At 41.0% G+C, this 23963-nt stretch overlaps 1 protein-coding gene across 1 annotated transcript in view; it reads left to right on the top strand.

Moving 5' to 3' along the window:
* The window catches only part of Cmya5 (cardiomyopathy associated 5), an 87956-nt gene that overhangs the window by 32472 nt on the left and 31521 nt on the right, over window positions 1-23963 (top strand). Inside the window, exons 2-6 of the mRNA XM_013015816.1 lie at window positions 3082-12736; window positions 16276-16371; window positions 17803-18036; window positions 19711-19733; window positions 23291-23409. Coding sequence (XP_012871270.1) covers window positions 3082-12736; window positions 16276-16371; window positions 17803-18036; window positions 19711-19733; window positions 23291-23409 — 10127 coding nt within the window. The remainder of the gene's footprint in view (window positions 1-3081; window positions 12737-16275; window positions 16372-17802; window positions 18037-19710; window positions 19734-23290; window positions 23410-23963) is intronic.

Genomic DNA, 23963 nt, shown 5'->3' with positions numbered 1-23963 from the left:
ATGACCGGACCCCCCCAAAAAAAATGTTCCTGAATTAACCACTGATAAAAGCAATGCCTGATGATTTATTTTTGAAAGGAGAGAGATTAATAAGGGGGGCAAATTCTGTGTGCATTTTTTATTATTGTATTAGGCAGGCAAACTACCACTTGAACCATGCCTCCAGTACTTTTTTGTACTGGTTATTTTTGAGACAGGGTCTCAGTTCTTGCCCCAGGATGTGCTAAGACTGTGAACTGTCCATTGTAGGTTTCTCATGGTAGGTGAGATGATAGGCAGATGCTACGACGTCCAGCCTCTTCCATTGAGATGAAGCCTCACAGACGTTTCTTTTGCAAAGCTGACCTAGCAACCTCTCAGGAAGGTAGAATGGAGCTAAGAGTACAGGCATAAGTCACCCGTGCCAGAGTTTGTGTGTGTGTTTTGTTTGGTTTTAACCACTTTAATGTTTATGTTAGTGGTTTTAATGTAGAGAGGTCCCTGCTTCTATTATTGTAGAAAAATACATGCAAGGGCTAGGATGTGGTTTAGTGGTAAAGTGCTTGCCTAGAATGCATGAAGCCCTGGGTTTGATTCCTCAGTACCACATAAACAGAAATAGCTGGAAGTGGTACTGTGGTTCAAGTGGTGGAGCGCTCGCCTTGAGCTGAACAGCTGAGGGACAGCGCTCAGGCCCAGAGTTCAAACCCCACGACCGACAAACCAACAAACAAAAAACCAAAAAACATTTAGCCGGGCGCTGGTGGCTCACGCCTGTAATCCTAGCTACTCAGGAGGCTGAGAACTGAGGATCGCGGTTCAAAGCCAGCCCGGGCAGGAAAGACCGTGAGACTCCTATCTCCAATAAACCACTCGAAAACCAGAAGTAGCGCTGTGGCTTAAGCAGTAGAGCACTCACTTTGAGCTGAAGAGCGCAGGGACAGCGCCCAGGCCCAGAGTTCAAGCCCCACGAATAACCAAAAAAAAAAAGCCCTTGGTGTCTCAATCTCCAAATTACCATCCATGAATCAATGGTCATCATGGCTGCCTAATTGGCCAGGAAATTCCAATGGAAGTTTAAAAATACTCTTGAAGGGTTGGTAGAACTTAGCTATGCTAGAAAGGTGGAGTCTGGTGGGGGTGGTAAACACTCTAAATGAAGAAATAGAAAGAGAAGGGGGAAATCCAGAGAAGCTGCTTCAGAATCTTGAGAGATGGACCCAAGGGCAGGTGAAGGGTCAGCCAAAGCCTTCATCCTATAGGAGATATGGGAAAAGCCCAACAAGACAGCTTTTTCAAGCACCTCTAGCAGTCGAAAATGATAATGCCAACGATTATTTGATCTCTAGTTCAAGGACTGTATGGGAGCCCTGAATGTAGGTAACATTTATGGAGTACCAGCTATATGCCAAGCACTTTTTGTTAGCACTTTAGGTGTACTACAGAATCACCCCTCATAATCACCCCATAAAGTACATTCCATTATTCTCCCTGTTTTGCCAATGATGAAAATGAAGCATAGCAAACTGGCATTTTCTGTCATCTCCCTTTTATTCAATGGTATGACTCAGAGTTCCTATGATATACTGGATAGTTAATTATACACACTTAACAATAGGGGATATATTCTGAGAAATGTATCATTTGGTGATTTCATTATTGTGTGAATATCAGTATTATACAAACCTGGATGGTAGGATCAATCACTGTGTGTGGTGATTGTTTCTCTCCCTCCTTCTCTCTCTCTTTCTCTCTCTCTTTGAGTATTTTGTTAAGGATTAAATCCAGGATCTGAATAACTTGCTAGGCAAGTGCTCTATCACTTGAGCTATGGTCCTGCACAATTGTCTATTGATGAAATGAAGAAATACAAAGAACACAAGATCTGTGAGGTTGCTATAGTATAACATGGCATTATGATTCCAGCCCCCTACAGTAAACTTTTTAAAGTATAGTGTATAAAAAGCACTGATTACAAATAATAAACTTACATATGCACATGGTTTATTCTCATAATCTATTATTACATACTGTCCATACCTTAAACTATAAGTTTTTTTTTTTTTGTTGTTGTTGGTTGAGGGGCTTGAACCCTGAGCCTGGGGCCTGTCCTTTAGCTCTTCAGCTCAAGGCAAATGCTCTACCACTTGAGCCACAGCACCACTTGCCCATAACTATAACTTTTATGATTTGTTGTATAGTAAATTTGTTTCTAACGCATCACTGAAAATATGAGTGATACATTGAGTGATATCATCATGGCTGCTTTGTCACTAGGTAGTGGATATTTTCAGTTCCATTATAATGTCTTGGGACCATGGTGGTTTATGAAGTCCATTGTTGACCAATATGTTGTTATGTGATTGTAGTTAAAACCAAAATTGTGGAAGGGGAAGGGGAAGTAAGTGCTCCAAAACAAAGCTGGTTAGGGGTCAGAGTGGTAAGAAGTTTGAATTCCTCCTCCCTATGCTGTGAAACTGAACTCAGAATCTGTACGAGCTAGGTAAGTGCTCTACCAGTGGTCTAAATCCATACCCCTTTTAATTTTTTCTTATTCTATAGGTATGAAAAGTTCCCAGATAGTTTTGAGTGAGGAGTTCCATGATGAAAATGTTAGGTAGGCTGGACAGACAGACGGGAGAGGATGAGGGTGGAGAAGGAAAGAGGCAGATGTGATTCCAGCTGACCCGGTAGGAGATGTATGGCAGTAATCTAGGAGGGAAGTTAGGTTTGGAGGTGACACAGTTGCAAGAGACATGATAAGCATCCTGGTGACCGAGCAACAGTGATCAGTGAGTCACGAGGGGGTGGGGAGACAGTTTAGGGAGGGGCAGTGCTAGACTAAACTTTGGCTTCCTTTGAGTGTGAGGGATATTGATTCATTCTGTCCTGGGAGATATTTGATTTCCTGACTTCAATTTTTAAACTTTATTTTATATAATCTCTTCTTTATGTAGATAGATGGCAACATTATCTTCATATTTTAATTTCACATGAATCCTTTGTTAAAGTATATTTACTTATTTTAATAATTAATATGAATATTGTCTTGTTATTCTAGTAATATAATTATTGATAATAACCTATAATTACTCATTATAGGTTATCAGACCAGGATGAAGAGGGCAAGACCAAGCAGGAGTGTATCATCTCTGACCCCTCCTTTTCCATGGTGGCAGTTCAGCGGGAAGACAGTGGGATCACCTGGGAGACCAACTCAAGTAGATCTTCTACGCCTTGGGCCTCGGAAGAAAGTCAGACTTCCGGTGTGTGTAGTCTGGAAGGGTCAACTTTGAATTCTCCTCCAGGAAATGTTTCCTTCATTGTGGATGAAGTTAAGAAGGCTCGGAAGAGAAATCATAAGTCAAAGCATGGCTCACCGTCATTGCGCAGGAAAGGCAGTAAAAAACGAAATTCTTTGGAATCCCAAGATCTTCCAGCACACAAAAATGACAGTCCTTTAATTTCAGAGAGCCAAGCACTAACCACAGAGAAAGAGAAGTCATCTGCTGGCATTTATGATAAAACAAGAAAAAAGAAGACCACCTCAAATACTCCTCCTATTACTGGAGCAATATACAAAGAACACAAGCCATTAGTGTTAAGGCCTGTCTACATTGGAACAGTGCAATATAAAATCAAGATGTTTAACTCAGTAAAAGAAGAACTAATTCCTCTACAATTTTATGGAACATTGCCAAAGGGTTATGTAATTAAAGAGATACATTATAGGAAGGGAAAAGATGCATCCATTAGTCTAGAGCCAGATTTGGACAATCGTGATTCTAATGTAGTTTTGAAAAGAGGCAAATCAGTAGCCCAAAGCATAGAAGATGACAAAGGGAAAGAGCTTGCTCCACCCTGGAGAGGTGCCCTCTCCAAGGGATCCAAGTCCTTTACCTCATTATTCAGCCATGAGGAGCAGAAGAAATCTTACGTTGATTCACCACTAAACGCCACACCACATACCAAGTATACAGATTCCTCTTATGCAAGGAATAACACTGCAGAGCAAGGTCAACTCAGACCTCAACAGTCAGTGCCACAACAGTCAGAGGATGAGGTGGAAACTCATGAAACAGAGCCCACCTCTCTTCCATCTGCCACTGCATTCCTGGAAACAGCAAAGGAAGAATTGAAACCAGATTCACAAGATTTTGAATCTTCAGAGATTGACTCTTCGAGCTCTCTAGCTTTCACTGATGAAGGAAAGAAGAGAGATACGCTTTCCGCTGACCATTCTGTGGCACTGGGCGCAGAGGAGGATTCTCTGGGGACACCAGGCCTGGTAACATCTACTGAGGAAGTGTTTGCACCAGGGGAGGAGGAACTAATCTCATCAGATAGAGCAGAACCAGCCTCTGAACACTGGACTCCTCCTCACCCCAGTGCCCAGGGAGAGAAGAAAGAACACATGCCTGAGCCATTCATCTCTCTAACATTGCAAGAACCGGGGAAAGATGAAGTAGGAGAGTCTCTACCAACAGCTGCTACTACTGAACTTGAAGACTCTGACTTAGCAGAAGAAATCATAGAACTTGATTACCCAGAAAGTCCATTAGTTTCAGAGAAGCCATTCCCATCACGTGTGTCTCCTGAAGTGGAGCACAAAGGAGAGAAGCCACCTCTACCTTTAGAGACAACACCTGTGCCTGACCACGTCACTTGGTCTGAGGAAGAAAGAGAGGAAAACGAGTCTATTTCCACCGATTCTGCTTTTGCCTCAGAATATTCAGTCCCACAAGATTTGAACCATGAACAAGAGAAGCAAGACGTTGAGGTGGTTCCTCCATCCACTGCAGAAGAAGTTTTGTTGGAGGAAGAGCGTGAGGAGTTGGAGCCTTATTCTCCATCTTTGGCCTCTGTGTCTGAGCGCTCTCTGTCACCATCAACAACTGAGAAAATCCCTGAGTGCCAGTCCCCATTGTTTTCAGCAGTTACATCAGAGATACTATCAGGAGATGAGGCCTTAGAAAGTGGGCCTTACACACCAGACTCCACATCTGCTTCTGAGTATTTACTTCCATCCCATGCAACACCAGACTCACTGAAGAAAACAATTGGTTCCAAGTCCCTGTTAAAACCACAGGGTTCTTCTGAGCCCATCGTTCTATCAGGAGAAGAGAAGGAAGACACTTCTCCATATTCTCCCACTGTGACCTCTATTTCTGAACCTTATCTCTCACCACCCACAACGGAGACAACTTCTGCAAGTCAGTCACCACTGCCTGCTGCTCCTATGTCAGATCACACAGCCCTGTCAGATGAACATTTCATACCAGATTCAAAACTGACTTCCAAACCTACAGTTCCACCAAAAGCAACACAGGAATCCCAAAGGAAGATAATGGATGATGTGCCCCAGCTCAAACAAAAAGGCATTTCTAAGCACAGAGCTTTGTCTGAAGAACAAAACGAAACCCTTGGACCATATTCCCCAGATATAGCTTCAGCCCCTGAATGCACTTTCTTACCACACTCCCCTGAGATGGCTTCTGAATGCCAGGCCTCACCACCCTCAGCCAGTCCCACTGAAGATGTAGCCTTGTCAGGAGAAACAATAGAGGCAGAGCGGTTTTCACCTTCTTCCACATCCACTTCTGATTTCTCAGCACCACCATATGCAACACCAGAGCCCCAGGAGGAAGAAATTACCCAGAGATCCCCTCTACATCTAAAAAGTGCCTCTTCGCCTACAAATCTATCAGAACAGCGACAAGAAGACATTGGCCCTTTTTCTCCTGATTCTGCATTTGCATCAGAATTCTCATTTTCACCTTATGCAACACAGGAAACAGGGAAAAGGGAACTTGAGTGTGATTCACCAGTGTGTTTAACATCACCATCTGAACAAACTATTTTGTCAGATGAAGACACTGAAGAAATGGAACTGTTTTCTCCAGACTCAGCATCCCAAGTTTCAATTCCACCCTATAGAATTCCAGACATGGAGAAAAATGAAATTGAGCCAGATTCCCTACTAACTGCAAGATCAGCTTCAGGATATTCCTACTTTTCAGAAGCAGAGGAGGGAGAGATGGGATCAATAGCTGCAACCCCAGTGCCTGAGCAAATATCTGAGCCTTTCTCTGTCATGTCTGAGCCTGAAGACTCAAGCCTGCTGCCTGCAGTAAATAAAGCTGACCAAGAAGAAGTCAAGTCAGATGCTCAAACAATCTCCACATCTGTATCTGAATATCTCATTTTGTCACATCAGCAGAAAACTCAGGCATCTGAACCTGAAGACAGGGTTCTGCCATCTTTGACCAGTAGATTGGAGAAGGGAGAAATTAAGGTCAGTTCATCAGCAGCCACGGCACCTGCCCTATCACCCGAACAGTCATCCATGGCAAAGGGAGAAACTAAACTTGTTTCTCCTGCATCTCAGTTTTCAGTTTCACCTGATTCAGTCCATGCAAAGAAAGAACAGGAGCCCAAAGCCTCACTTAGTGTAAAAGTTGAAGAGGAGCAGATGACCTTGCCAAAAGTCAGAGAAGAAGAAACTGTTTCCAATTCTCAAGCAGCTATAGCAGGTGGATCGCAGGATCAAAAACTGGAGCCTCAGTCTTCAAATATTCCAGGGTCTGGGATGCAATATTCTTCACTTTTGCCTGACTTGGTAGATGAGCCAAAGAAGGATGTCAAACCCAGTTCCGCTCCAACTATGACTTCTGAACTAGAAGAGAGAAGATTGTCAAAGAATGAGCCTGAAGTAGCAAAACCATCTTCATCTCCAAAGGAAACATCTATTTCTGGACCTGAGATTTTCTCTGAAGTGAAAACAGAAGTGAAACATGATTCCAACATATCGAGAGAGCTTCACTCAGCCTCGGCAGGAACAGGAAAGGAACTTGAACACAGTCCACCTGCACCAACCATTTCAGCTTTGCCAGAAGAAAGAAAGAAAAGAGCTGAACCCAGCCTCTCAACAACCACAGTACCTGCAAAGAAGCTTGATGTAAGCTTAACCAAGATAGCAAGAGAAGACATCCTGACAGATTCATCTCTTGCTACTCCTGGAGAACATGCAGGTTTATTAGCAAGACTAGGAGAAGATGAAGTAAGCGGAGGCTTGCCACCAACTGCAGTGATAGATGAGCATTCTGTACGAAAAGAAGAAAAAGTAACTAAAAGTGCTTCTCTCACTGAAACTTCTTTACCCAAAGATTCAGCTTGGTCAGAATCAGAGAAAGAAATTAAATTAGATTCCTCTCCAAGTAGATCTTCTATAACAGAGCATTCTGTTTTGTCAAAAGTAGAAATGGAAGAAATTAAACCAGTGATGCCGGTATCTAAAGTGTCATCCTCTCAGCATTCTGATGTATCTGAGGAATCAAGAGTAGGAGAAAAACAAGGTCTTTCATTTTCTGCAAGCCTCAGCTCTGAACGTTCGGTTTCATCACAGAAGAACTTGGTGTCTGCCTCAGAGGCATCAAGGCCAGAACCTTCTCTTTCACTCCACCTCAGTGAAGAAACCAAATTTCCTTCAGTACAAAACGTGTCACCTGTACCTAAACCTGTAATTCCAAAAAGCAAAAATGAGGAGACAATCATTTCTTCTCCTAAGTTTGAAAATTTAGTGTCAGAAGCTTTAGAGCCAGCATTGCTGACTCTCGGGGATGGTGAGAACAAACAAGCAGGAGAGGAATCTTCTCCAGTGCAAGATTTCCTCTCAGGAAAACAGGGACTTGCTGTGGCAGAGCTTCCTAGAGAGCATGACAAGCTAGTCCACCTATCTGAACCGCCAAGTGCTAGGTCCGAATTGCCTAGTGGTTTAAGTGGGCCAAGTGGGTCCATAGATATAAAAGCAATACAGTCTCTTGTAACTGAAACTGGGGGTTCTGTTTTAGAAAAGAGTCGAGCTGAGCTTAGTTACAGAGGAGAAGGAAATGAAGAAAACAGGGAACGTCTTGAGTCTGGTACAAAACCATCAATGATTGTTTCCCCTGACATCCTTGTGGAACAAAAGAAGCCCGAAAGAGCACTTCATTCAGCTCAAGCTGTTACATTGCCCGATGTGAGCAGCTCTCATGCAGATCAGCCAGAGCTGGGTGCCAAACAATTTTTATTTATGAAAGAAAATTTGCCTGTGGAACAATCAAAATCATTTATTTTACTTGAGCCTGCAGATGTGAAAGGAGCCACAATGAAAGAGTCTTTTCCTTTTCCAAAAGATGATAACAGGATGCTGCAAAAGCCAGATGATTTGGCTGGTCAACATGAAGGAGGAAGAAGAGAGTCTGAGCAGCTGGCTTTCTCTGGCAGCGATGCTCTGATGACAGAGCAGCTCCAGGCTGCTGCATCCGATGAGGATCAGACACGAGAAATCAAAACGCAGGCTCTGCCACATTCTGCTGAATTACAAGAACCAGTGTCTGCTCTCAATACCTCTATCAATGATGGTTTTGTTTTATCAACTCAAACTTACTTTTCTGAAGAAGTGAAGTTGGCTCAAGGACCAAGTAGAGAAAGAAACGTAGCAGAGGAGAGACAGATCCATTCTATGATGGGGAAGGAAAGCTTGATATTGGAGAAAGTAAACGGTGAATTTTCCAAGCCTTCCAAAGCAGAGAACCAGAAAGAAATCAAACTACTTCCTGAAAACCGCCCCCAGAAAGTGGTGCTTGGCCCATCAGTGGAAGGGGTAGAGCCAGGCACTGTGAAAGCAGAAGTTGTGGAACCCACAATGGGCCAAGAAAATGAAGCCCACAGGAGCACATCTCCTCTACCTGGAGAGAAGACATTTGCAGAATCAAAAATGGTTCAGTCAAAGGTTGTACATAATAGTAATGAGGTAAGGAAACCAGCTCCTGAAATACCCACACGAAGGAAGCCCACCCCCTCAATCCAAGCACCTGAAGAACCTCAAGCCTCCGAGATACCTGAGGTGACACAAAAACTTCCCGAAAAGCCTAAGGCGGTGGAGCAAAGTCTTCCTGAGGAAAAGGGAAAGAAAGGAATTTCATCTTTCAAATCATGGATGTCCAGTTTATTTTTTGGATCAAGCACTTCAGAAGACAAAGTTGCTGAAAAAGATTTAGAAACACAGCCAAGTCCCTCTGTAGAAAAAGCAGTGACCATGGTAGAGCCTGAAGGTACAATTCCTCCTGATGCTGGTGTAAGTCGGAAAACAGCTGATCTTTCAGTACCAGAGGTAAAACTTAAAATGGCTGAAGAATGCAGAGTTAAATCTACAGAAGGTCAAGACCTTAAAGAAAACTCCACATCTTTATCAAACACAGAAGCTTTAGAACAGCCCAAATCCAACTTTGAGGTCTATAGTGAAGATTATGAGAAGAAAGAAATCTCAGACTATTCAGAGAAAATGGGCATAAAGTTAGCTACAACTGAGGAGAATCTCGGAATTCAACCTTATGCCCCTATGGGTGAGAAATCAGTAATGGAAGAAGCCAAAAATGTGATTCCTTTCCCTGTTCCTGAGAGTAAAAGCCACCAGAAGCCAGCAAGCGTTCCTTCATCTCCATGGAATGTTGCTGGTCTTAAGGAAGAGCCAAGCCTTGATCAAAAAGAAAAATCACATATTTCCTTTGATGTAGTAGATAAGATGCCACAACAGCCCAAAGAAGTTTCATCTGACATCACAAATAAATATACAAAGAAGCAATCAGAGAAGCCTGCAGAGCAAATAATTTTGTCAGTACAAGAATCAAAAGACAGCTTAGCTAATCTTGGCGAGGACAGGTTCAAGAAGGAAATGTCCAAATCTACTTTGAAACATTCTGAAGAGAAGAAAGATAGCCTGGAAACAACACCATTTGTCTTGACAGAAAAGAAGGATATGGTAGAAAACCCCGAAGTGATGGTTTCTTTCAAGTATAGAGAAAATCAAGGAATAGGGGAGTCACAAATGATACCTGACTTTAGACCTACTAAACTAGGAGAATCAAGAGTTGCTGTGAGCCTGGAGCACATCTATTCAAAAGAACACAAGGAAAGGTCTGACATTATTGTAGCTTCTGAGGAGGAAAGAGAAGGAAAAGACAGGCAGGCACAGATATTTTCAGAAGAAAGGAAGCAGGAAAGCCAACCGTACTCTCTGACTATAGCCCGGTCTGTGCCTGAAACCCCCCCTGTCTCTTTAGGTCATTCTTTGGATGAAACTCAACCACTTTCATCCATTAAAACACCACCAATTACTGAAAAACCAGAAGGCATGCTCTCAGAGGCTCACCCAGAAATCAGGGAAAGAATGACAGTTGAAACTCAACCATATCCATTAGAAGAAAGTAAAGTTTTGGTGGAGAAAACCAAGGTATTCCGCCCGGTGGTTCCACATCACGATGAAATAGATAACCATTCGTTACCTCAGGAAGGAAATCTGGTATTAGAAAAGTCAAGCAAAGGAAAAGTCATGTCAAGTCTCAAAGAGGAAACGTTTATTGTATCAGAACTATCCAATGATGGCTCAGTAGCTATCACAAATGAAAGCATTAAGGGAGGACCTCCGTCTCCAGACTCTGAAATGACATTAGATCTTCCTTCTAATGAAGCAAAGAAATTAGAAACACCGCCATATTTGCTGTCACTGGGGAAGCCACAACCTCTTGTTTCAGGAACTTCTCCAGAAATTAGTACAATGAAGAAACAGGAAGTTCCATGGTCAGAATTAACTCCAGATAGGCCTACTGTCCATACCATGCAAACATTTAAAGACCACCCATCTGAGATACCTAAACAATCCATTCTTGTTTCAAGGCGCCATTTTGAGACAAGAGGAGATGCCCACATAAACGAACCACATTCTTCAGCAACAAGCAATTATGCTCAATTTATAATGAATACATCAGCAATCATTGCTGATGAAATGACTTCTACCAAGGAAATGTCCAAGGAGCCTGAAGGCACAAATGCAAAAGAGGAAGAATTTACAGCAACTAGTAAGCCAGTGGGACTTTCAAAAGATCAGAAGAGTGCCTTCAGTATCATTTCTGAAGGATGTGAGATATTGAATATTCATGCTCCTGCCTTTATTCCTTCAGTGGATCAGGAAGAAAGTGAACAAATGCAAGCTGAGTTAGAATGTTTGCAAGAGAAAGCCCCATTTAAAACAACATTCCTCCATGAGGAAAGTGAAGAAGTTGTTTCCCATGGAACCCTAAAGAACAACTTAAATGATTCTGATAGAAAAGGAAGGAAGGAAAGTGAACAAAAGGCAACTCATAAAACAAAAGAGGAGAGAGCCACCAATCCAGAGACAGGTGATTTAATTTTTACTCAGCAGATAATTCCCAGTGAAGAAGATTATTTTGAAAAATACACTTTGATCGATTATAACATCTCCCCAGATCCAGAAAAGCAGAAAGCTCCGTGGAAATTAACGATTGAAGAGGAACTCTCAAAGAGAGCCAGAAAAGAAACTTCCCCAGAAAGTTCACAGCAGAGTGCCCCGGAACACAAATATGACTTGGTGAAATTAGATGAAAGCTTTCATGGATTAGAAAAGGACCACAAAAAATTACCTCACCCAGAGCCACAAAAATCTTTGGTTATCGGAGAATCAGCGGATGTAACCTCTTCAAAGGGCACAAACAGAGATGTGGACTCTAGGTCACCTGGAATGCCTTTATTTGATGCAGAAGAAGGAGTTTTGTCAAGAGCTCAGATATTTCCTACCACTGTCAAAGCTGTGAATCCTGAGCTTCTGGGAGAGCCACCTGCACTTGCATTTTTATATAAGGATCTGTATGAAGAGGCAATTGGGCAGAAGAAGGGAGAAGGCAAGACAGCTAATGAAGGTGACAGTGTGAATTCGGAGACATCACTTCCGAGCAGACATTCTGACATTGACGATGGCAGAGGAATGTATTTTGAGAAGTATACACTCAGGGATGACATTCTTCTTGACACATCTGTAACTCAAAAGGACCAAGGCCAAGGTCTAGAAGCAAAACCAGTTGTTAAGGATGATTCATACCAACTGATAGCTGCAGAAGAAGACATTTGGGGGAAGCCTGGAGTTATTTGGAAGAAGAGTCTGGAAGAAGAACCAAGGGCTATTTATAGAGAAAAAGAACTGGTTGGCCACATGGAGATGCGTGGTGAAGTGGCAACACAGAGGAAAGTAGCCATAGCTGAGGAAGTCAGAGTGGTTACTCAAAAAATGAGCTATGCAGTTCCATTTGAAGACACCTGTCAAGTTTCAGAGGGTGCAGAAGAACCAAGCACTCAGGGCAATGAGGTAGGAAATGCGAGTCCAGAGGTCAATTTGAATGTCCCAGTACAAGTGTCTTTCCCAGAGGAAGAAGAATTTGCATCTGGTGCTACCTATATTCAAGAAACACCACCAGAAGGATCTAGAAGACTGGTCCCAGCTGAGCCAAGTGAAGAGAGACTCCGCAATAGCCCTGTACAGGATGAATATGAATTTGTTGAGTCCATGAATTATGAAGTGGTCAGTCAAAACATTTTATCAGGAGAACTACATTCAGAATCCACATCTAAAAATGTGTTATCTCAAGAAAAGGAATCCTTTGAACCCCTCAAGAAACATGAATTTGCAAGAGAGGCAGAACAAAGTATGTCTGCTGAACAGAAAGAGTTGGGTAGAGAGAGGACAGAAGAAGATCAATTAGTGTCAGCGTTAGTGACTGAGAAGGCACAAAAAGAACCAAAAAGGTCCCAGGTTGAGGCCTATTGCTATACCTGTAAAAGCCTCATTTCTGCAATGGACAAGGCATTTGACACCCACAAAGACCACGAGGTTTCAACGCTTGACACAGCCATAAGTGCTGTGAAGGTAAATCCATTTTAAAACAAACAATATAATGTAGTCACTTTTATATTATATGACTGATATTTAGTATAGTCATCCTTAAGCAGAATAATCTGAAGGACAACTAAGAATGCTTCTCTAAGGATTTAGTTAAGATTGGTTTGACAAGCTGGCACCATTGGCTCACACATGTAATCCTAGTTACTAGTTACTTGGAAGACTGAGATCTAAGGATTGTGGCCTGAAGTCAGCCTAGGAAGGAAAGTCTGGAAGAGCCTTATGTCCAATAATCACCAAAAAGCTGGAAGTAGAGTTGTGTCTTGAGTCATAGAGTCCTCCATGAATGGAAAAGCTCAAAGACAGCGTCTAGGCTCTGAGTTCAAGCCCCTGCACACACAAAAGCGTGCACACACACACACACACACACACACACACACACACACACACACACACACAGATTAGTTTGAGAAATACTTGCAAGGCATTTTTCTAAGTCCTAGGGATTTAGGAGCATTGCCTATGAGGGGCTTGTCATCTTATATGAATGATCTTTACATTTTCAAAAATGCCAAAATGGCTCACATCTGTAATCCTAGCTACTTAGGATAGTGGTTTGAAGCCAGCCTGGGCAGGAAACTCTGAAAAACTGGAAGTAGAGCTATGGCTCAAGTAGTAGAGCACTAATCTTGAGGAAAAAAAAAAAGCTCAGGAACACCACCCAGTCCCTGAGTTAAAGCTCTAGGACTACCCTTCTCCCCCCCCCCCCCACAATAGCCAAATGACTTTACACTTAAAAAATATACTTCTAAATAGAAAATATAGTTTAGTTATATAATCTGCAATATTGTCCTTGACGTATACCTATATTACGTTGAGCAATTTAAAAATGTTTTCCCTCTGGTGTTACTAGAGTTTGAACTCAGGACCTAACACTTGCTAGGTGGGTGCTTTATGACTGAGCCATACCTCTATCCCTATTGTAAATTTTATAAAAATGCTGAAACAGATTTAAAATTTTGATTTTCTACTTTGGCTTATAAAATATGCTCAAGGGGCAATTTTCACATTCTTTTTGCCTATTTTTATAATATCCTATAAACATAATGTCCTCTAATGTCACAACACATACCCTATATATATGATTACAAAGATCCCACTTCTTTGGAGATGGCCATTGGAAACTAGCATTGAATCTTTGATTCTCTCATCTACTTTCAATCACTTCTAATAGTTTTCCTCTGCCTCTTTGTTTCTCAGACAGCAGCCAGAGTGATCTTAAAATTGGCAATTAACAACATGAGTGGAGCACTTAGTCTGTGCCAAGCCTGTGCTATGTTATTTATATACAGGATGCTTTTGACACCTTATAGCTCCCCTGTCTCCACCATCAATTTGTACATAATGAAATGTGCTCAGTTTGTTTAAGTGATTTGCCAAGGTGATCGGATGCAGAGCTGGGATTGGTAACTAGGGCAGAATGATGCCAGAGTTCACACTATTGACTGTATAGCCATATTTGTTGGCTCAGAAGCTTGTTAATAACAGTGATTTAAAAAATGACCATCCAATTAGGTTGCTGTTAAATAACTGTCAGGCTCATGTTGATTAAATAAAATTATATATGAGAATCCTGGTTTTTATCTCCCTACCAAATTAATCCTTCTCAACTATTTCTATTTTTCCAGGGAAAAATTCTGTTAAAACTTTACCTATTAAAGTTTAGAGGAAGTAGGTAGAGCAACTTCTTTTGTGAGATCTCAAACCTCCGATGTGTTAGCTCAGTGAAGTGTAGCCCATTTCACAGTGATACTTGTTAAGGAACAGCTACCAGATACCATCAGAGGAAAGAAGCAGATTTTTCAGATTTCTTAACTATGTTTTGTTCATCTGTAAGTTTTGAAAATGAAAACTGTTCATTGAAAAATTTCAAAAGTAGAGCTGTAACCTGCTTAAAAATATTTTAGGTTTTTTTTCTCCTTGATCTTCTCTAAAGAGTATGAGGACAAAGTATGAACTAGTTGACTAAAGCCAGGGAAGTTTGCTTCATTATGCCATGTCAACCGTGAGATTAATAGTTGGTTGACAACTTTTTAGAAATAAAAAGCAATTAAAAGTTGTAAGTTGAGAATTCTTTAGCCTTTTATAGGTGGGCTTTTGTACTTGTGTAGGCATTGATTGTTGCATGTACAAATTACTCCTCCACCCTTTCATAGTGGCCTAACTTTTGTCCATCATTCTCTTCCTTTCATTCATTTTCTTCTTTCTTAATGTTTATGGACCTTTTTTATGTCCAGCATGTTTTTCATCATTAGACTTGAGAGGAAAAACTTAAAGAAAAAAGATGGTCTTGTAGGACCACCCAAATCAGTACAGGGTTGTGGTATGGGATACAATGTGCTTTGGGGAGGGAATTAGTGGAGTCGAAAGGGGAGCCCTGGGAAAGATGTCTCTGAAAACATGGCTGAGCCTTAAGAGAGATAGTGAGTGCTGTGGTAGAAGTCAAAGGCCAGGAGAACATTCTAGAGATAGAGAACACCCTTGGAAAGAGTCCAAGGAAAGATTGCAGCCTGTTGATGGGAGCTGGGAGGCACTGGGGGCATGGGTTGCGGGGAAGGACAGGGCAGATCCTGTAGAGACCTCAACAATGTAGTGTCATCACCGTTCTGTGGATAGTCAGATGGTTGAACCTCTGTTAATCTGTTTTATTTATTTAGTTTAGTCAGGTAGACTTTTGCAAGTTTTATAGTAACAGCTAAAGTATATACCCTTCCTTCCCTTCATCCCGTACATTCTTTGTTGTTGTTGTTAATTGTGGGGCTTGAACTCGGCCTGGGCACTGTTCTTGAGCTCTTTCACTCAAGACTGGTGCTCTACCACTTTCAGCCACAGCGCCACTTCCAGTTTTTGAGTGGTTGATTGGAGATAAGAGTCTTGGAGACTTTTCTGACTTTTCCAGGCTGGCTTTGAACTGTGATTCTCAGAGTTCAGCCTCCTGAGTAGCTTGGATTACAGGCATGAGCCACCAGCGCTCTGTATCCCATACATTTTTTAATCTGGTTATCACCTCTTGAGAAGTTTAACCCTTTGAAGGTTGCCATAACTTTTGGGTCCTTTTAGTAGTCATTTGGTACAATAGACTTCTTCAGGTGGCACTCTGCTCACCCCATGTCCTTCATGCATACCACATGTGCCTATGTGAGGACATTGCTCAGGTATATTGAAGCATTTTAGCAAAAAGGCTGCTGTCTGAGACTATATAAAACTCAAGACCTAAGGCGAAAGCTTTTACACCCATAGTTCATTAAAGTAAGTATGCTTTGAGCTCACCTTTCTTGCATGAGAAATTTAAAGTAACTTTCAATAGTTGTGAACTTCTGGTTTATCATATAAAATTTCCTGCAGTTTAGATGAAGCAGCAAAAATAATTCAAGGATTGGTTTGTTAGTGAGTATGGCATAGTGTCTACCAAATACATTAAATTTATCGAGCACAAGTAGAACCTATTCCTTGACGTTCTTTTTCCAAGTATTATACACTAAGGATCTTTTAATTCTTTTCTTCAGGTACAATTAGCAGAATTTCTTGAAAATTTACAAGAAAAGTCCTTGAGGATTGAAGCCTTTGTTAGTGAGATAGAATCCTTTTTTAATACCATTGAGGTAAGTTCATAAAATCCCTCTTATTCTATCCTGGTTTGTTTAGTATTACCATTAAGTGATTCTGAGCTAAAAAGATCTGAACTAATGTGTGTGTGTGTGTGTGTGTATGTGTGTGTGTGTGTGTGTGTATGTGTTTTCTCCCACTGTTGTCTTTGTTTGTTCAAAGGAAAGCTCTTAGAGTCTTCCCTTTGTGTGTAATCAGTGAGAGTATTATCTGCCTAAGGATCAAGGACTTCTTAAACATTCACATTTATTGGGAACTTACCAAAATGCTTTATGCTTTACCTACTTTACCCAAATGAACACTCATTAGTAGTATATGAATTAGGTGTTATTTTTGTTGTTGTTGTTGTTGTTGTCGGTTGTGGGGCTTGAACTCTGGGCCTGGACACTGTCCCTCAGCTTTTCAGCTCAAGGGGCGTGCTCTGCCATTAGAGCCACAGTACCACTTCTGGTGGTTTATTGGAGATAAGAGTCTCACAGACTTTCCTGCCTGGGCTGGCTTTGAACCATGATCCTCAGATCTCAGCCTCCTGAGTAGCTAGGATTACAGGCACCCGGCTAGGTGTTACTCTTGAATTCATTTCATATGTAAGAATCTGAGACTTAGAATTAAGTACATTACTTTCTTGCCCCTCATTGGGGTGACTCTGAAGAACTGCTCCAAGTTACCACCCATTGTTTGGTGCCAGGCTCTGTGAGTGCCTCTCATAGTACCACTGTACTGGATGAGATCGTGTCTCCTGGCAGATGGCTTCTGCACCTCCACAGTGAAGAGATTTGGTAGAAATGCTCTATTCTTGTCCAGAGATGGCCTAGACACCCTCATCGTCAGCAGGAGTGGTGGAGATCTCCAGGCCACAGCTGAAGGCTGCTGCACAATTCCTACGTTCCTGTCATAGATCAGTGAGCCAATGATATTTATTGCCCCCTCCTCCAAGTGTCTCTTTTAGAGCAGGGTAGCCAGTCCACTGGGTGTGTCTGGATGGGTGATAAGTTTCTCTTACTGTGGCAGAAGCTTCCCTGCCCCATCCCTGGAGAACATTTTACATTTTATTTGATTGATGATGGCCAGGGACCCTTCCTCTCTGCAATTTTTATATCTATATCTATATTTTAGTGTGTGTGTGTGTGTGTGTATGGTGCTGAAGATGATACCCAGGACCTCATGAATGCTAGACAAAACATTCTACCACTAAGCTACATCTTAGCCCCCCAAACTCTCTTGGTGGTCCTCTCACAGTGCATTATATTACAAAATTAATTATGGCAAAGGAGATTGGTAGGTGAGAAATTTAGACCATGCATGTAACATTTGATTCTCTCATCAGGATGTCAGAAATCATGTCTTTAAAAGGAAAAAAGTTGGGAGGAAGAGATACACATGGACTTCTTGTGTCATTCTGAAGTGTCTTTGTTCCCATCCTCTAGGAAAACTGTAGCAAAAAGGAAAAAAGACTGGAAGAACAGAATGAGGAAATGATGAAGAAAGTTTTGGCACAATACGACGAGAAAGCCCAGAGCTTTGAGGAAGTGAAGAAGAAGAAGATGGAGTTCCTGCATGATCAGATGGTCCACTTTCTGCAGAGCATGGACACCGCCAAGGACACGCTGGAGACGATTGTGAGAGAGGCGGAAGAGCTTGACGAGACTGTCTTCCTGACTGTAAGCACCAAGGAAAATGCGTCTCCACGCCTGGAGCCCACCTGGAGCCCACTCTGATACCAGTCTATTTTTAAAACTTCATCTTTCAATGTTCTTTAAGGTCACTCACAGGTCAGGGGTAGTGGTTCACACCTGTAATCGCAGACTCTGGGGCTGGAAGGATTGTGAGTTTGAGGTTAGGATAAGTAGGAAGTTCTAAGTAGTAAATTCTGGGTTATGCTAGGAAATCCTGTGACAAACACGCATAAACACACACATACATTCCCACAATTATTTATATCTTAGCATGGGGCTTATACAATTGTCTTTTTAAAAGTATCTTAGTAGTCTACTTTCTGTAGAAAAGGCCCCCCAAAACCCCAAAGCTAGAATTTCTAGATCCAGCTGAAAGGCCATAGATTCAGGCTACCACATCTTCCTTCTGTCACATTGGATTGGTCACCTTATAAGGGGGGGGGAAGCAGTCTAGAAACATTATTCCTGCGGTGTCTTCCTTCTCAGGGTGAGCCCTGTCTGCTGGTGTTTGGCATCTTCTTGATGGCTCTGAGACCTGTCCTCTCCACCAGCTAATCTGAGATGGCCTCTATTCCCTGTAATTCTTGCCAAGTGATGTAGAGTAGCATTTTAGTACACTTTTAGGGAAAAAAGGAAGATACAAATTTCAGCATCTCAGGAATTCAGTAATGTTTTTATAAGGAGTTCCCTGAAGACTGGAGTCTTTAACTCAAAAGACAACATGTGGAAAGGAGAGTGTCAGCCTGCACCCAGAGGCTCCCCTTGCTTCTGCAACATTAGTACGATGCCGCTCTTCTATGGGGCCAGGATTTACCAGGAGTTGTGAAGGCCCATTGCCAAATGGGAAAGGGCCACCATGGATAATGTGTGGGGAAACTCTCTTCCATAGGTCCTCATCCCCATAGCCATCTAGGAAGTCTGGAAATAGAAAAAAGCAAAATGGACATTGTCTCTGTAGCAGGACATTTGTACCAGGGAAAATTTGGGTCAAGTGGACCTGACCATCCTTAAAGGATAATTAGACTGCTTGGGTTGCTTTCTACTTAGTCAAGACAAAGCTTTAATATTTTTAAATTGAGCATCTCTTATGAAGCATAGAATTATTAAGTTACTTTATGTGTTCCCTGGAAATGTTTTCTTCTTTCTAGAAGAACAAGTTGGGAGAAAAAGTTTTTTATCCCCTGCTTATAAGAAAGATCTATATCTATTCTAAAACATTATAAATTACAGGAAAATATAGAGAAGGTATCACTCATAATTACTGATTATACTTTTTTGATATATCCCACATTGAGAAAATTTAAGTCATTTTTCTTGCTTCAGAGAATTCTCTTCTGGAAGCTAAGTCATTAGTTAATAAATAGAAAGAAGCAGAATATGAACAACCCATTGGCTGCCTTGATGATAAAAAAGAGAACAGAGGCAAAATTCAGACTAAAACCCCTCCTTCTCCACCTCTCAATTCATGTCCACTCTGGGACTTCAACCCCCTGAATACACTCATTCCTCTGTTATCCAGACTAAAGCCTCAAAGAGAAAGAGCCTTAGGGAAGCTGAGGGGTCATGTGTAATCTTAATGCTCACTTTACTTGGTTTGTTTTTTATGTTGATAATTAGATTTTTCTCTCTCTTCTTTCTTTTTCTGTCTTCCTTCACAAGTCATTTGAGGAAATCAATGAAAGGTATATAAACCATGGTGATTGGGAATAGCATGACTGGATGCTTTATTTTTAATATTTTGATGCTTTATAGAAAAGGAGCTGCCAATTAAAAATACATTTAGTGAGCTGCTGAATTTTCACTTTGAGATGCAGTGCTTTTAAAAGCTAAATGATAGCATTGAAAGAAAATTGCATGTGCTTTAGTTAAATAACAATTATCACAATGTAGTTTCTTAACTGCTTCCTTGAGATGTAATCTGTATTTCCAACCCAATGTGGACCATCTTTTCTGTCAGTGTATACAAAAAAATTTATAGATGGTTAGACTTATTGGTTAAATATGAGAATTTGAAAGACTCCTTCATGTCTGCCTTGAGCAATTTTATGTGTTATGCAATCTTAATGACATGTTTCCTCATTTTCTCTTCAAGAAATATTTATGCATTTATCTTCTCTCTCTGTCCACTAACCTAAATGAATCTTACTCTTTTTGTTGATACTTTAAACAATCAGTCTAAGAGATTCTTTTTTTGGGGGGTCCGGTTGTGGGCCTGAATTCTGGGCCTGGGCGCTGTCCCTCAGCTCTTCAGCTCAAGGCTAGCGCTCTACCACTTGAGCCACAGCGCCACTTCTGGCTTTTTTCGTTTTGCTTATGTGGTGCTGAGGAATAGAACCCAGGGCCTCATGCATGCAAGGCAAGCGCTCTACCACTGAGCCACCTTCCCAGCCCCTAAGAGATTCTTTTGAAAGGCAAAACATTCCAAAATTAGAAAATGTTGTCTATAAAAATACACGCTATCAGATTTATGTTCACCTTTTGGAGCACAGTAGGGAGAGCTGACCCTTTTACCCTTTGCCCCATGGAAAGTCCTGAGGTTTTTCCTACGGGGTAAACTTAATTATTTTTAAAAATCATTTTAACAGTATTTATTACATTTAAAAATTTTAGCTTTTTATTATCTTTAAATAGTTGTATGGGGCTGGGAAGGTGGCTCAGTGGTAGAGCACTTGCCTTGCATGCATGAGGCCCTGGGTTCGATTCCTCAGCACCACATAAGCAAAAAGAAAAAAGCCGGAAGTGGCATTGTGGCTCAAGTGGTAGAGCGCTAGCCTTGAGCTGAAGAGCTGAGGGACAGTGCCCAGGCCCAGAGTTCAGGCCCCACGACTGGACCCCCCCCCAAAAAAATAGTTGTACAAGGGAGTTTTAATTAAACATGTCAAGCCATGAATACAATACCTTTTGATCAGTGTTACCCTTCAATTACTGCCCCCTACCCTTCACCACTATCTGATGAGATCAGGTGCGTTCAGGGTGGTATGGCCGTAGACTCTCACCACTATCTGTACAAGTTTAACTTTTCGTTAATTTTTTGTGTGTATGTGTCAGTACTGGGGCTTAAACTCCTGAGTTGCTTTGAGGGAAAAAGGCACTACCTGAGCTGCTACCTTTTTCCATAGCTGGCACCATCTTTGAGCCATGCCTCCAGTTCTGGCTTTTGCCTGGTTAGTTGGATATAAGAATCTCTTAGATTTATTTGCCTGGGCTGGCTTCAAACTACTATCCTCAAATAGATAAAGTAAAACCAGAAATTTGTATCTGTGATATATTAGGGCATAGAAAAATGGATATGAACCGGGCACCAGTGGCTCATGCCTATAGTCCTACTCAGGAGGCTGAGATCTGAGAATCATGGTTTAAAGCCAGCCCAGGCAGAGAAGTCCCTGTGAGACTCTTATCTCTGATAAACTACTTAAAAAAGCCAGAAGTGGTGCTCTGGCTCAAGTGGTAGAGCACTATCCTTAAGCATATAAAGGCTCAGAGATAGTGCCTAGGCCCTGAGTTCAAGCCTAGGACCAGCCAAAAAGAAAAAAGAAAAATTGACATGGATAGGACACCTGATTTTTTTTTTACATTATTGAAGCTGTACAGATGAATCCTATTCCATTCACCAGATTATTGACAATAAGTTTTACAAAAAATAATTTACATATTACTATCTGTATTAATCAGTAATAGCTTTAGAGTGGTGACTCATGAATAGAATTACTGGGAGGCCTTAAAAAGAATCTTATGTCCTGAGATTCCAGTTTAGTCCATCCAAAGTGTGGCCTGGGTATTTATAAAGCTTCCTGGGTGATTCTAGTGTGCAGACAGTGTTAAGAAACTCTTGTTCATTAGTCTGTTCTTGGGATCTGGGGCTCCTCAAACTGACTGTATTTGAATCACCTGTATAATTTGTGCAATCAAAATTTCTGGAGTCCTGCACCAAATCCACTATGTGAGAATTCCTAGGGTGGGACTATGTACCCATACATTAGCACTTTGTATAAATGAGTTCTGAGCTACATTAGTCAGGCCTGGAAACTCATACCCTCTCCTGCTCTGTTCACTTTATTAAATAAAACAAAAAAACAGTTGTGTTGGGATGTAAAGTGCTTGCCTAACAAATACAATGTCCTGGGTTCCTGTATCTGTATGTGTGATATCTGTCTGTCTGTCTGTCTCTCTCTCTATATATATACACACACACATATACACACACTTCTTCCTAATGATTATTATTTTATAAAAAATATGAATTTATAGTGCTATTACATATACAGTGGATAGTATATATGCATATTTGATTATTCATATTTTATTTATTTTTGGAAGATAATGATCAGTAAGAAAATTTGGTAGATGAGACTCTGAGTGCTTTTATTTAAAAATACAATAGAGTATTTTTACTTTCCTAAAACATTAGAATATTACAAATGTGAACTGAAAACTATTTGATACTAAACCCTGTATCTTTGTTTTTTGGGGTTTACACTTGCTCATTTTGTGTCATTTAATTAATTTTTACTTCATTGTTGTCTAACTGGCAATGAATTAATCTTTACTAAAGCTGCATGTTACCTAAAGAGAATGAATTTCAGCTAACCCTTGTTTTTCTGAAGTAGAAAAGACAAGACAATTCTTGGATTTGGTAGAGAAATATAAACAAGTAAAAGTCCATTAATATGGTTCATAAGCACGTGTACAATAGCACACACATACACACATACAAAACTAACTTTCATGTCCTCAGCTAGCTTCTGTCTCCAGATATAGTATTCCTTCTAGAAGAAATGATGAGTATCTAGTTTATTTCACCATGTTGCTTTTTCTTCATTTTATATTGTATCAGGAAGGACAGCACTTGCATATTATTTTTCTCAACATTAAGCATGCTTGAAGTAAGAAATGCTGTCAAATGTATTAGGCTCAATATTTGCATGTCTCATTTTGTTTTGGAAATGCTAGTCTGTTAAGGAGATGCAGTTATTCCTTTGTTTTTGCTCTTTTCTACAATAATGAAAAAGAGAATCACCACCATTGTAGGACCTACTTTCTAAAAGATGTCTGCTTACCCTCCCACATGCAAATGTTAAAACTGAACATAGTGGAATAGGCCATAGTGGAATACAGTAGAGCTTTGCTTCATAAAACCTCCACTACCAGTCCCACTTTCCAATGAAAAATTGTTTTTGCTTTTGTCCTGTACCTTGTTTAGTACTTTCTTAACTGATGCAGAGGTTTGTCCTCCTGGCAGGTTGCTTTCTGCGATGGACAGAACGGCTTCTTTGGAGAACATGCCTGCTGCCTTTTCCCTTTTTGAACATTATGATGACAGCTCAGCGAGAAGTGACCAGATGTTGAAACAAGTGGCTGGTAATCATTGTGATATATTAATTAATTTGATAGCATTTGGAAGCTCTTACTTGTTTGTTTTGAAACATTTATATATCTGGAAAAAGAAAAGTGTTGATTGTATTATCTTAAAGCAATACTTTGAAATAAAGCAGGTGACCAGCATTCCATTTCAACGATAAACTACATTTCTATTTGAAGCATTATGACTGTGTTGGGGTAAAAAGAGGTAGAAGGAAGGAGTCCTTTGTATTTTGTCTTCTTTAAAAAATAGGACATTGTCTGGGCACTACTGGCTCGTGCCTGTAATTCTAGCTGCTCAAGAGGTTGAGATATGAGGATTTTGGTTTGAAACCAGTCTAGGCAGGAAACTTATGAGTCTCTTAATTCCAATTAACCACCGAAAAGCTAGAAGTAGAACTGTGGTTCAAGTGGTAGAGTGCTAGCCTTAAGCAAAATGGTTCAGAGATAGCACCCAGGTCCTGAGTTCAAGCTCCCAAGATTGGCACAAAAAGAAAAAGATATTTATCTCTATTCATGAATCTATGTATATTTCTCCTCCCTCCCTCCCTCCC

The sequence above is a fragment of the Dipodomys ordii genome, unplaced genomic scaffold (assembly GCF_000151885.1).
Source record: "Dipodomys ordii isolate 6190 unplaced genomic scaffold, Dord_2.0 Scaffold28, whole genome shotgun sequence".
NCBI lineage: Eukaryota > Metazoa > Chordata > Mammalia > Rodentia > Heteromyidae > Dipodomys > Dipodomys ordii.
Note: the sequence above shows the minus strand (reverse complement) of the source record. Positions and strands in the feature narration are given on the sequence as shown.